Below are 13,563 nucleotides of genomic sequence, written 5' to 3'. Positions count from 1 at the left end.
CTTTCCCCTCTTCTGATTGGCTTTAACATAATGTCCAACCCCTGGTACAAATTAACAGGTAGGTGTGAAGGCACCTCATTGCCGGTCAGCTCAGTCACTTCAACATACATAGAATACATGTCGAAGAATCAGGAAATTTAGCGAATTCGCTTGCTTCAGATATTCATGCCTCAATAAAACCCACTTGTCGGTTTAGTGCTGAGCTACGCTACCCTACAGAACCTATATATGAAGCACAGAGTCGTGTACGTCTTCAGCTATGTGACAGTGCACACACATCCACAATCCATCAGGAAATTTCACGTCACGCCTTGTTGCCCACTATACCACCTACATATACCACGAACTCACAGATACACAAGTTTATCCTTAGTAGCCGGCCGCATCTTTAGCCAGTCCTATCGTATGGCGCCGTGTGGTGGCACCCAAGACAGCCTACCACGTTGCAATGAAGCAGCGTTTTAGATTCTGTGTGTAATACGCAGAGACCCGAATTGACTATCTGATTGAGTGAAGTTGTTACTATCTAGAAGGTTACTCTAAGGTGAGTGCTGGCTGAAGTGGAAGTAAGGGCGCCAGTAGTTGTCACGTGACTGCTAGCGTCATCCCAATAACCCAACACGCCGTTCATATAGCTAGCCATAGCGAAAAGCGGCTGCAAGATAGAAGTTTTTGTCAAGTACTACATACAGTGGGACGAAGTCAGTATAGCTTGATCATAGTAAGAGGGATAGATGTGGTATGTGAGACTGACCTGCGAGCGTTGAACTGTGCTCCAATGTGAAGAAGGTCTTCCTGTTGTCCCTTCTTCTTGTCCTTCTTGTTACTCTTGCTGTACTTCTTTTTCTGTTTCTCTGCTGAGCTCTTAGGGCGATCATAGCTCCCAGAGCAGGAAGACAAACTCCTTGACGTAGAGGCACCACACTCGACGTGCTTAGAGCTATCAGTAGTATAAATTAGAACTTGTGTCCATGTAACTATCATGAGACAACCCTGCCCTGTTTGTATACATATATGCTTATATTTGTATAAGTCGACAGGTCCGCTAGAAGGGGGTAGCTGTGGTAACCTCGAGATTTAAAATCATTATAGAAGGACAGTGCCTGGAACAATATGGAGATAATCCCTTGAATAAAGAACTGGGTGAAGCATACTTGATTGAAGGCATTCTCGTTATGTGATGCTTTGCAATAGTAGTATGGACTAGTATCACATATACTTGTGGTCAAGATGTTCGAATGATATCGGAAAGTTAGTAGTGTTCTGGGTAGAAAGGAAATCAAGCAAATGTTAAAGCTGAAGGGTATCCGTGAGTATACGATGGGGATGAACTCTGGTCAGGAAATGGTAAACGATGAGAAGATGAACGGCGACGAGGAGCGGGTTATATACGCGTCGATCAGCATAATGGTACAAAGTAAAGCATCGCAAATCTCAACGTGGGCTATCTGTACACCGAAACCATTAGAGTTGCCCAACAGTATTCTACACGCATGTCGTTAGGTTGGGTTGCATTGAGTTCACTCGTAGGGTGTTTGACCAGGGTACGCAATAAGTCTTGAAGGGAAGCCATAAACACCTCTGGTTGGGTATCGCCTCATGCATATGAATTGCACTTGGTTGTCGGCATTAGTCTGCCACTGATCTAGAAACCAAGCAACTATAGCCAGGGCATCGACAAGCTGAGCAGCCATTATCGATCTCGTAGTGGGGGCTTGCTCATCAGATCACGGGTTCGTCGGAGCCATAGATTACAGTGCCAAGTTCAAAAGAGAGATATAGCCTCAAACGCCTGGATTTAATATCAGGAAGGGCAAAAATAAGTTGGAAAGGGCCCCAAACCGTCACCCCATACCAGGTCAAAACGTAAGCATTCCTCGACGCAGTCTGAAGGCACGTTCCCGGTGTGGGGGGAGTCGGATGATCGCGCTGGGAAAGAAGCGTTGTCATTGGTCCTGCTGTCGTCATGAAAACTGTGGTGATGGAAAAGGCCAAGCCACTTTGACTGAGCCGTAGGTACATGCATATGCAGTCGATCTAGGTCCGCCCTTTGGGTGCAACGTTAGGATAACGTTAGCTTCAATCTCATGCACCGCGTTTCTAGAAAGCTGATTTCTCGAACATTTCATACATATCTGTAGTATATTTGCGAAGAGTTCCGCTAATAGCAGTCCTTCCATATCCATAATTTTGCCACCAGCTAGCATGGACTACAAGCCCGCGTCTTTACAGACGCCACCCCGGCCGACCCGGATGTCTGGCTACTGACACTGGGTGAGGCTTACACATATGCATTCCCATGCATAAGTTGTTTGCTTGCATATGGCTGGAACAGGGCTATTGAATTGGTGGTTGCACTGCAGTTTTCGAGGGAAGACAGATGTGAGAAACGGTCACGATTGCTGTTGGGGAAGGTCTAAGCTTAGTACAGCGTGACTGTAGAGAAGTATTTATCCCATCCAAAGTCATTGCTTATTGTCAATAAATCAAGCCCTTATTGTGTGTATTTAGCCCACAATCTGGTGTCAGCTGGCTTCCCATAATTATGCCAACAAAATAGTAATAATTATGCCATGGCGAGGGTTCCCAGCACTATGCAATTTCCCAGGTTGCCAAATTTCAACTACCTATTAGCGGGATAATTATAGAGAAACGGAAGATAAGACATACATAGGGTTACGAAAACCACATTACTATATATTTAAAGCATGCATTCTAGCATCCTGCATTTCCAAGTTAGTCTTCAGCAAGAATCTCCTCGCTAAGTAGATATTATCACCCAAGAAATAAATATTAGACTCGCTGGGAATCCCTACCACCCCTCGTAGGCGGGCATCAACTACCATCAATGAGTACCCAGTATCCTGATGATTGAACTTCTCCCGAGCCCTGGCCTCCATGTCGCCAGGTGGTGTCGAATTCTGTATCTGAGCTGTGTACGACGATCGCAGTGGTGAAATGCATGAGATGACCTAAGTACGTTGATCGGAACCGAGGAGTGTTCCATGCATGCTCTTTGCCAAGGCGACAGTACAATAGTCCCGCACCCCCCTGCTCCCTTTTACAATGCTGCAGGAACTGCTACCATACCATGACATGAGTGATCGACGCCAAGTAGCGACTATCAACCTGTCCACGAGCAAAGTATTGCAGGTACAAGATCTGTCCCACGTAAACGGGGGCTATGGTACTAGAGGAGGTCAGTGATAATCGAAAGTGCCACGAGATACGTTCGCTTGCGTCCAAAAATGTCAGCTAGGATGGCGAGACCAGCTTCTGCAAAGTCAGCTCTGTGGTGTATAGGTGACCAAGTCAGCAGGGTGGCCTGGGAGTTTCGAAATTTTCGGCACTAATCATCCTATCAGGCGATGACTTCATAGCCTCCGCGTTGCGTTGCTTTCTATCATGCCTTTCAACGAATTCATCGCGTTTCTTTTTTATGGTCAACAGATTCCCTACTGATCGAGGCTGTATCAAATACCAATTATAGTGTAGACTCGATGTATCTCTCCAAGTGTGGGTGCCTTTAGTTGATAAGTATATTTGGCACTCGTTATATACCTCCTCCTACCATTCGTGCCCGCCAAAACATGGTTGATGGATCTGGGGTCGTAGGTATAAGCCGTCACTTAACACTGAATAGGGGCCACTAACATGCGTCAACTTGTTGGCAATTCGGTCATAGACCCTGGGTCCGCGAAGGGCCTAGCGTCAAGTCTAGCCAGCCCGAGATAGGTGCTGTACCAAGCCGTTTGCCGTTGGCTGCTCTCGCTGACCGCTTTGGACTCTGGCCTGGCCATGTTCGGACAAGGACTACCAGGCCACCATCCAGCTAATTCTGTGGCGTACACACTTACTCGACTCGACTAGACTAGTAGTAGCGCATGGCATCTCATCAATGCACGTCGAGTTTGGTAGAGCCATAGTGCATTTCGGCATGGGAAGTCTACAACGGCGCCGCGGTCACGACACGCATGGAGCATGCAGTAAGCATCAGTGGACCCCTGTGGTGTGCTTCGTCCCTATCGTGCACGTGGGTTTACGTTGGTATAGACAAGTTACAACACATGGATTATAAGACCAAAAAAAAAAGCAATCAACAAACTGCTAAAAGCATAGCCGGCGCAGCATGAAAGGATACGGTTTCAAATGTTTGCAGTACGGACAGAGTAAAACCTGAGCAATAATATACAATACCGTATTCGGCCCTACGATAATCCGAACACATCGCTAGGTTACCCCCTGACACAAACTCAATGATATTAGTTGACAAGCTCACTTATTACCTACGTAGATATCAGATTCGTAACATACATCTATATCGACCCGTTAGCTTATTTATTCATGTAACTATAGCTATTACTTTTTATTAAAATCATATATACGCATATTTATTTTCTTTATCTCTAATAATAGATTTATAACGCTGCTCTTCTATAATGCTTCTCTACGAAACACGTGTCTTAATGACTAATAGTTGCATGAAGTTTCTTATTTTGCTATGGCTTCACCGATTCCCATACAAACATCATCATATCAATCACATGGTTTGGCAAGCAATTAGCCGTCATCGTTTATATCTACCTAAGTAGCTATTATCACGGAACGATATAAGGAGTGCAATACTATACCACTACGCTACCAAAAGGTAACGACAAGTTATTAAGTCGAAAGCTTAACGTTTTTGCACTTACTATATAGTACTATACTATAATAGTACCCTTTACTTTAGGACAAGGCTAAACGTGCAGTAGGTCCCACACTAAACGTGCAGTATTCAGGTGGTGTCAGCTGCGCTTCAGCTGGCTACGAAATTTGCACACTGTATACGTCGCCAAAATGCCCGCCTTCTGCACCACCTTCAGATAGATTTAGGATCATTTTTAAAGTTAAAAAAGCTATAAAAGCTATTAAAAGTAATATAATTAAAAAAGAACTTATAATAGTTAATAAAAAAAAAGCTACATATAGGTATTAAAGGTAATAAAGTTATTATAGAAGTAATAGAATTAAAGAATTGTAAAAGTTGAAGGTTAGAAGTTAGCTAACGGGCGAGACGGGGTAGGTGTAGGTAGGTGTAGGCAGGTGTAGATAGTATGAAAAGAACGGTGCTAATAGTACGCTACAGCTATTAGCAGCTGGTAGCAGTTGAGTACTGCACGTTTAGTGTGGGACCTACTGCACGTTTAGCCTTGTCCTTACTTTAAATGTAATTAACCCGATTATATATAAAGAAGTGTATATTTAAAGGTAATGTATATAGTTAATACCTAAAAACCCCCGTAGTAGTTTTCCAATTATATAAACGAGCTAAATTCTCTACCTTCGAAGATTACGCCAAGGGTTATTTATGCGAGGGGTCCCCAATCCCTCCACGAATAGAATATGGCTGCCCAATCGTAGAATCGAACATATAACCGTACGACTTAATAAACTATCACGGAACGACATAAGGAGTGCAGTACTATACCACTACGCCACCAAAAGGTAACGACAAGTTATTAAGTCGAAAGCTTGACATCTCTGCACTTACTATATAGTACTGTACTGTAACAGCTATAGGGGTTCTGTAATTTGTGTGTACATGGCCTGTACTTAGTTATTCCCTTCTGACCTGTCAGGTCTGTCACGCACACATACAGCTGAACATGTAGTTCGCAAGCGGCCACGGGCGAACACCTTGCAGAAGGCCCTTTATAAAACATTCGAGAATATGAGGCGGTTAGGAGTCTGGAGATAGGCAACAAAGAGATACACTGTATATAGCTAGAGAAGTCTGAATACCTTCAGACTTTAGACTTTTTAGACCCCGTGCTACAATGATAGACTTACTGTATAACTTGCACAACCTTCCTTATAGAGGCTATGCACACTTCCCCGGCAATGAGATACCTCACGGTTTGAAAACTACGAAAGGCTATATCGGTTGTGCGAGTAATAGTATCTAATTTAGCAATTAGGGCCAATAAGGAATTTGTTGGCCCAGGACCTTTGCAGACCTAGTGTTAGGGGTTTGGAGACACAGGAGCAAAGAGATAATTACCGTATATATAGGTAGGCAGAAGGAACCTGAATGCCTTCAGACTTCTGACCCCTTTCGTCTTTGTACCACAATGATAAGATTACTGCATACTTCGTACTGCATTCCTGACACCTAGCAGATTATTGTATTCATTCATTTCAACCCCAATCCCTAATTTCCGGCCCTTGTTATACGTATTAAGATCGTTTTTGGATCTTCTCTAATTGGTTGCTTCTGATATATATACTGTCCTGTATCGCACGTGTTCAGCTCAGAAACTCGATTCATAGCAGTAGTAGTTGTACTTACAAGCATTCCTTCCCATCCTATCCAACTTAGCAGCCATGCAATAGTGGATAAACCGCCAGCCCAGATAACATGCTTCACAGAAGGACGTAAGAGCTCAGTGACCACTTTCCTCGCGTACTCGTCTGCTTCAATGAAATTCCCCGTGCTCAGCATCTTGCGCCCCTCGATCCATTCTTTGGCCGGTTGATATAAGCTATCTTTTGGAAGCTTTGTTGGGGGCGCATTGTCGAACAATGGGCTACGAACACTGCCCGTCTTAACAGTAACCACCCGAACCCCCAACGGCGCAAGCTCAGTCCTAATCGTTGCGCTTAGCGCCTCAACGGCGGCTTTAGATGCATTATAGATTCCGAAGAACGTGGGCCGGAAGACTTCGTTCACACTCCCTATGTTTGCGACAAGAGAGCCATACGGCCGACCAGCACTCTCATTTGTACCTGCAGCTGCGAGCAAAAGGGGCAAAAACGCCTTAGTGACAGCAAATACCCCAACAATGTTAACTTCGAACAACAACCGCGCCTCTTCAACATCCGTGTCGGCAAATGGCATAATGTGCATTACGCCCGCGTTATTGACCAGTATATCGAGCTTTCCACCCGTGGCGCCTGAGACATGAGCCACGGCAGCATCTATGGAAGAGCTAGATGTAACGTCAAGAACAAGTGTTTCAACCTGAAGGACTTTCAATGATGCAACTTGATCTTCGGAAATGCCGGAAGCAAAAACACGATGACCTCGGAGGTGAAACTCGATGGCCAGGGCATGGCCAATCCCCGCAGGCCCACAGCCCGTGATAAGGACCGTCCTCGGCATCACGCTGGATGTGCGGTTTGGTAGTGTGGATCTGGGGGGGTAGATGAGGGGAAAATGTTACAGTATTCCCAGCTGTAATCCAATGTCAAGTTGGTATTGCACGAGGAGGTAAGCTCTAGCTCGACTGTTAAGCCACCGCACTAGGAAGCTTTACATATGGTGATGTTCGGTTTGTGCTGTATACCGGGAATTAGGCTCAAACTATCCCGTCACTGAAGCATTAGGTCAGAGTAGGCTAGACTTATTTATGGGCTGCCAATTGTCAGGGGCAAAGTAGCACTAGGGTAGAAGTTACCCCGAAGGAGTGGAGATAGTTTAGCAGTTAGGTATATAAGAAGAGGCCCCCTTTAGTATTAGGGAGGCTAGGTAGCAATAATATTGAGCTCTTATTCATACATTCGATTTATCTACTAACCTAGGTGCTACCTACTTACAACCCAGCTTCACTCCGGGAACACCCATTCCTGACACAATCGTACCTTTATTCATTCTTTTCGGGCCTGTTGGTTGTATCGACAAGTTGCACAGCTAGGCCATATTGAGCCGAATACTACATGCAGTTGGTATCACCGTGCATGACTATGCGCCTTCCCATCTACCTATTTCAAGAAGCGGGCTATAACAGGCATCATAGGTTGCTTACAAGCCGAGATCATACAGGTCTCACACTCTGACAACAGACAGGCAGCTATCTAAATGCTCATTATAAGTGGTTGCTTCTATATGTATCCGATAGCCCAGTGACCAGGATAACCAGACATGACTTCATGATATTCCACAATTGGAAGCATCATCATGAACCATATTGATGAGTTTTCCAGTTTATAGAAAGAGTCTACTTTTGTTATACAAAGATTGGGCAATGCAATTCAAGTCGTAAGATATTTTCACATATTTTGAAATTAGTTATCGTTATTATTAGAGAGGCATCCTGCTGTGAACCCCCGACCACAAAAGTTTCACCCACAGGGAGTGTGAATTTTTCCCATTTACATCTGACTGGCTGTTTTTTTCTCAAAGAAAGAGAGAAAAGAAGCAAAAAGAAAAGATATTCCTTATCCTATAGCTCTATGCTCAGTGCCACTTCCTCGCCTCCAGCCCCCTTAGTCCAAGAGTGTACCTCGGACATGGTACGTACCGCCTCTTGCACGGCAGTGGTCACACCAGACATTGAGCCGATATGATACCACATTATATGATGGTACCTGGTACGTGCAGAAACCTCCCGGACCGAAATGCGTGCCCGACGGGCCACCACACTTTAAAGGATGATATCGCACAATATGCCCGCAGATTCCATAGTGAAAATACCATCCACAGTAGCAATATGGAGTCCTGTACACCCTAGATCGTCTTGTTGCTGTGTCAATTTGGCTTGGGAGAATCCATTGAACTCCATTGTAACTCATAGTGATTGATTTGTGCTTGTTTCTATCCAAGATCAGTACTAGGTGCGAAAAGGCATTGGATTTTTGATGGACTTACTTCGGTTGATCGGTGATTATTCCGACCTCAAGAGAATGATGTATGGTTTGGTATTGACAAGATGAATAGTCTTATGAGTCTGCTCGTAGCCTTTACTGCCAGTTCTTGAATCTTTGGTATGTGTCCACTGTTTCAAGAGATCGAGTGTCGGCACCATTTTATATTCGCAGCTGCACCTTAGAGCACTCATTATTCTCGCCTATTTACTCCCGGTGGGCTTGCGCGCGGCTACCACTGTTCGCTCTGGCAGCAGCCTCGTAACCTTTGGTGATACGTTTAGTGTTGCCACTTCAAGTAGTCGTCACAATGTCTTAGAATTGATAGGTGCCATAAGTAGGTACCAAGGTAACAATTGAATTAGTATTCATAGATAATACCAGAAGATTTTCAGGTAGCACTTGGCGCTTACTTGTCATTGGTGGCGAGACTATTAACTATCACTTACAAGCGAGCAAACGGGGAGCAAGCCTAACAATCAACGTGATATCTCTATGAGTAGTGACACCCGTCGTGGCGACCCAAGGATCCACCACATGACCGAATAAGCCAAACACAGGCCTTGTGTTGACTATGGAAGGAGGAAGTAGAATAGAAGCTGGTGAAAAAGCTTGTAATTGGAGCCATTCACAGCATGATGTTCTATTGCAGCGGCAAAGATTCAAAGCCTTCACCCGAGGCTCGTTAAAATGTTTCATCTAAGCAAGGGTTGAAGTTCTATACGGTCTGCATGTCTTGTTTTTATTGGTTGTACATCCGAAGCCCGTAGGCGGCTTGCATGTCTGGCTGTACGAAGGCGTTTAGCCCGTGTAACACCTCGGTCGTGAGACAAGATGAGATCGAAGAGCTCGAAAGGATTGGCCCTTGTCTATTGTCTATCCCCATAGTATTGCAGCCCCCACGATAGTGGTAGATTTACCAGTACGATGAAGGCATACACAACGAAGCACCATCCAAGCCCGACAGCTTCCGCTAGGGGCTCCACGGTAGCAGTGGCAGCGGCGGCAAGTAAGCATCGCACGATGCTAGAAGCACCTTGGGCTGTAGCTGAGCGATCAGCATTGAGGTCAGTGAGCAACGTAGATGTCATCTACAGATTATTAGCACACAGGGGTTATTCGAAAACTTCTCAGGACCTTGAAGCGAGATACGTACAGTAAAAGTACTAGCCGTGGTCATTCCGGTGAGGAACTGCAATATAAGCATGATGGAGATATGCTATAAAGGATTAGTCGCTATGCTTCATCATTCTCGATGTCCACTGAACTAACCGCTCGGGTTGCAAGTGCCCACCCATACCCAATAGTTCCAGCAGCCGTGACTATTACTAAAAGGTACAGCCCTTTGAGTCTTATCCTAATCAATCTTGCATTTGATAAGCGGCCTGGCGTTTCTGAGTTGTTGTTGTTAAGAAACTGGTCCTTCGTCTTCTGGTAGTTGCGGTCTAAGAATCGTCCTTTTCCTAGTATTAATGAAAAGTAGGTTTGGATAGAGATCTATGAACACCTACCAGTCATATACGACCCTATGCCTCCGGCTACACCTGACGGGAGATATATCAAGCCACCGGCTAAGTAATCTAGCTGATATATCTCCAAAGCTTGCGCGCCGAGGCTAGTCTGTAGTGTTAGCTTGACGGCATAAGTAATGGCGTACATAACCACAACAGTCAACGAGTCTTTGTTCCTCAGTATTGGTAGACATGCCAGTGGATTCGGGTAATGACGCCTCGGCTTCTTCATATCGACCCTAGACTTCTTGACCGAAGGGCTCTGTAGCATGTAGAGAATGCTCCAGTAAATCCCCCGACATCGTCCACTGCCATTTCCAACAATATTTCGCTGGGTTTCAGGCATGAATAGCGCGATGACCAACATGTGTGTACCTTGAAGTATAGCAAGAAACCAGAATATCCATCTCCAGCCCAAGGTTTGTGTGAGACTACCGCCTATTACTGGGCCCAAGCTAGGCGCTATATCTGTGCTTTGAAGTGTCAGTCAAATTCAAGTCCCTTATAAAGTTAGGCATAACTTTACAGAAGCAGAAGTACACCAACAAATCCTCCACGTTCCTCTTTCTGGGTGATATCAGCCACCACACCGTAGGCAGCACCTATCAGGCCTAATTGACGTAAGAACACATTCCATAGCGTGCCATTTTATTTCTTACCAGAAGCCCCCGCACTTTGCAACGTCCTCAGTACCAGCAACGCCGGATAGCTAGTTTGAAGAGCCATGCCCACGTTCGCCCCGAGCATGAAAATGAACATGATCATATATACAGGTCTCCGCCCGCCCTGGTCGGCTAAGTCACCCATGAACGCTGGAGCCACTGCCGCTACGATCAAGTATGAAGTTACAGTTAGATTGATCAGTGCCACTGACACGTGTAGGTCTCGAGCCATTGGGACCAGGGCAGGGAAATAGATATAGCTGCTCAACGTCGAGAACATCGCGGCAAAGGAAGATTGGAGGTTAATCCAGCGCTTCTCCCATTTCGTAAATACAGTATACAGTTCTTCAGTTGAGACTGCGGGGTTGTCGTCATCGAATGATTTCTCTTCGACGTCTTGTTGACGAGAGATTGATTTCATTTGCTCGGAGGCAACAGGCTCATTTTCCTTATCCATTGCGAGTAGGACGGTTATGGACGGCTCAAATACTGTTTCGTTTTAGAATACAGTTGGAAATTCAGGAAGCCAGTGCAAGAGGGATCGGCAACCCCATTCTCTTCTGTTTTACTCCTTTGGATACATGCAACCCCGGCCTCGGAGCGATTGAATGCACGCCAAACCAACAGGCGGGGCAGCTTGCCACCATTTGATTTAGTTATGGTTCTAGATCTCTATACTCCTCGTTCTGAATTACAAATGACGAATATCTGCTTTTTTTTTTTTGAGTAATCCAAGTATCGTATTTGGGTAACACTGTTCTAGTATTACCTAGGTGTAGGGTAACACGTAGTCAGAGCAAGATATAGACAATTAGTAGATTAATGGCAAAGGTGTGCCTGAGACCAAAGTGATCATGCTTTAAACTGACAATTTGCTAGATAGAGGAAATTTAAATCTATTTCATTGAAGATATAAAAACGTTAACGTGGGAAACGCAACGAGTATTCCACCCGTGATCCAACTTCGTCGACACAGAACTTGAAGATAGCCAATTTCAGGACACTGTTAGCAAATCTACCCTATATCGTGTTCCATATAGAAGTCTCGTGATATAATTGATTTGGTACCGAAATTGCTCGAAAGTGCTCGCGTACTGCTATCTAAATTTGAGTGGCTAACGCACCAGGTGTTGTAACTAGTACTACTGGACTTGAATTTGAGTCCTGATCCATTGTCTGAATTGACTGGTTTGCTTTAATAGCTTCCGTATTAGCTTTAATCCGCTCTTCGAGAAGGTACTGTTCCAAAAGAATGCGGACATTTTCAATCCAACTACAGAGATTGTTAAACGGAATTTGGTGACCTTCATTGCTGTGATACTCACATTTCCCGTAACTTCACGTCATCCGGGTACACGCTTGCCAGGCAAGCCTGATGGCGTATCATGTACATAATGACACGACTATCCGCGTCTTGCTCGGGCGCTGAAGGAAGAATACGCTTACGGTATTCTTCAATATATGCTTTTCCAAGTGGATATCGAGGATTCGCGACTAGCCCGAGTTCCACTGTTTTATTGAGCACCTATTCTCTCCTACGGCATTGGAGTAGACGGTACAACACTTACTCTCGTTGTGTCCCCACATTGCGTTTGCGTCGAAGATACACACAGTCTCGTAGTCAGGTTTGAATTTCACATTACCAGGCCAAAGATCTGTATGTAGAAGTGTTGGTTGAATTGACCGACCATCACTCTCGAGCGGCCGAATGTAGCGAGGAATAGCTTTGGTAAGATAGAAGTCCACCAAGTCGTCTTCCTCTTGGGTTCGGGTTCCGCGCTCCTGGAGTTCGCGCTCCAAGACCATCTTCATGTGTCGTGTCCACCAGGACTCCCAAGAATCATCCCAGAAGTTAGGTGTTGCCAAATGGGCAAATTTAGTGTCGACGGAAAACCCGAACCTCCCGGTCGGCGATTTCCCTGCGCTCTTACGATGAAGAGTTGCTATAGTTTCCATGAATGGCGCTGGGTCAGGTAGCTCATCATCCACCATATCGACAAACTTCATAAGAAACGAATGACGATCTGGATCGGATTTATACTGAATTAACGCGATTGGCGGAGGCAAGTTTTCTGGAATGAAACGATAGAGGCTCGTTTCCGATTCGTAGTGAGCTCGCATCAGCTCGAATCCATGCTGCCCCGTAGACGACTAGGTCCTGTTATTATCATATCATTGTAATAAAGGGAGTGGGCTGTTGCCTTTTCGAAGTACCGTTCAATGGAACCGTCTTCTAGCCGAATCTCAATCTCTGTAGTATCGCAGTTCTCACTAAGGCCTTTGGGATTGACACTGATCACCTCACACCCCAAAGGTAGATCTGGTAATCAATTCAGCAGTGTGAAATAGGTGAAAAGACGAGGGGTGACACCTACGTGATATCACCGCTTCGTCTAGCTGCATACTAAAGTCTTAGCTAACCGCTGTCACCACGATATAACCCTGGAATTATTCTAGACAAGTAGGTGATTGATGCGCTGAGAAAGTCATAAGATGTTACCTAGTATTACTGTCTTACGACAGCGGAGAGTGACAGCCTTTTAAGTTATGCTTGATTTCATTGTGTCTTCACGTAGAATTCCCCTCCAAATGTACTTTTATGCTTATCCGGCGGGGTTGCCAAAAGGAGACCAGGTGTGAAGCCTCGCATATGTATTGCTACCAACAGGACCACATAATCTCCACATCACGATGTCCTACCCCTAATCCGGTCTAATAGGGGGCAGGGTGAGGAATGTTCACCCACCATCCCGACAGGCCGGTCG

General features: G+C 45.2%; 3 protein-coding genes across 3 annotated transcripts; all 3 read right to left on the bottom strand.

Annotated features, from left to right (window-relative positions):
• Positions 1 to 5,742: 5,742 nt before the first annotated feature.
• Positions 5,743 to 7,536, bottom strand: F5B22DRAFT_592357 (short-chain dehydrogenase/reductase). The gene is made up of 3 exons (XM_047973907.1): positions 6,332 to 7,536; positions 6,070 to 6,273; positions 5,743 to 5,776 (listed from the first exon to the last, which is right to left on the bottom strand). The coding sequence occupies exons 1-2, from the start codon at positions 7,142 to 7,144 to the stop codon at positions 6,220 to 6,222; spliced, it is 867 nt and encodes a 288-aa protein (XP_047834574.1). The 5' UTR covers positions 7,145 to 7,536; the 3' UTR covers positions 5,743 to 5,776; positions 6,070 to 6,219.
• Positions 7,537 to 8,836: 1,300 nt separating this feature from the next.
• F5B22DRAFT_659615 (MFS general substrate transporter) lies at positions 8,837 to 11,255 on the bottom strand (the record flags this gene model as incomplete). Its single annotated transcript, XM_047980213.1, has 6 exons — positions 8,837 to 9,716; positions 9,782 to 9,844; positions 9,898 to 10,082; positions 10,137 to 10,609; positions 10,663 to 10,747; positions 10,796 to 11,255. The coding sequence occupies 6 exons, from the start codon at positions 11,253 to 11,255 to the stop codon at positions 9,495 to 9,497; spliced, it is 1,488 nt and encodes a 495-aa protein (XP_047834573.1). The 3' UTR covers positions 8,837 to 9,494.
• Positions 11,256 to 11,600: 345 nt separating this feature from the next.
• F5B22DRAFT_592349 (Fructosamine kinase-domain-containing protein) lies at positions 11,601 to 13,381 on the bottom strand. Its single transcript, XM_047973906.1, has 5 exons — positions 13,174 to 13,381; positions 13,000 to 13,118; positions 12,367 to 12,949; positions 12,124 to 12,307; positions 11,601 to 12,071 (listed from the first exon to the last, which is right to left on the bottom strand). The coding sequence occupies exons 1-5, from the start codon at positions 13,199 to 13,201 to the stop codon at positions 11,900 to 11,902; spliced, it is 1,086 nt and encodes a 361-aa protein (XP_047834572.1). The 5' UTR covers positions 13,202 to 13,381; the 3' UTR covers positions 11,601 to 11,899.
• Between the last annotated feature and the right edge of the window lie 182 nt (positions 13,382 to 13,563).

This window comes from Xylaria bambusicola (assembly GCF_022495145.1).
Source record: "Xylaria bambusicola strain CBS 139988 unplaced genomic scaffold F5B22scaffold_5, whole genome shotgun sequence".
NCBI classification, from domain to species: Eukaryota; Fungi; Ascomycota; class Sordariomycetes; order Xylariales; family Xylariaceae; genus Xylaria; species Xylaria bambusicola.
Note: the sequence above shows the minus strand (reverse complement) of the source record. Positions and strands in the feature narration are given on the sequence as shown.

Excerpts from the sequence above, each read along its gene's own strand:
- F5B22DRAFT_592357 (XM_047973907.1), bottom strand. The coding sequence starts at position 7,144 with ATGCCGAGGACGGTCCTTATCACGGGCTGTGGGCCTGCGGGGATTGGC. Across the intron at positions 6,274-6,331 it reads TAGGATGGGAAGGAATGCTT|GACAGTATATATATCAGAAG; the intron begins GTAAGTACAACT and ends CGTGCGATACAG.
- F5B22DRAFT_592349 (XM_047973906.1), bottom strand. The coding sequence starts at position 13,201 with ATGCAGCTAGACGAAGCGGTGATATCAC. Across the intron at positions 12,308-12,366 it reads AATGTGGGGACACAACGAGA|TGGAACTCGGGCTAGTCGCG; the intron begins GTAAGTGTTGTA and ends TCAATAAAACAG. Across the intron at positions 12,072-12,123 it reads GACGTGAAGTTACGGGAAAT|TTGGATTGAAAATGTCCGCA; the intron begins GTGAGTATCACA and ends CAATCTCTGTAG.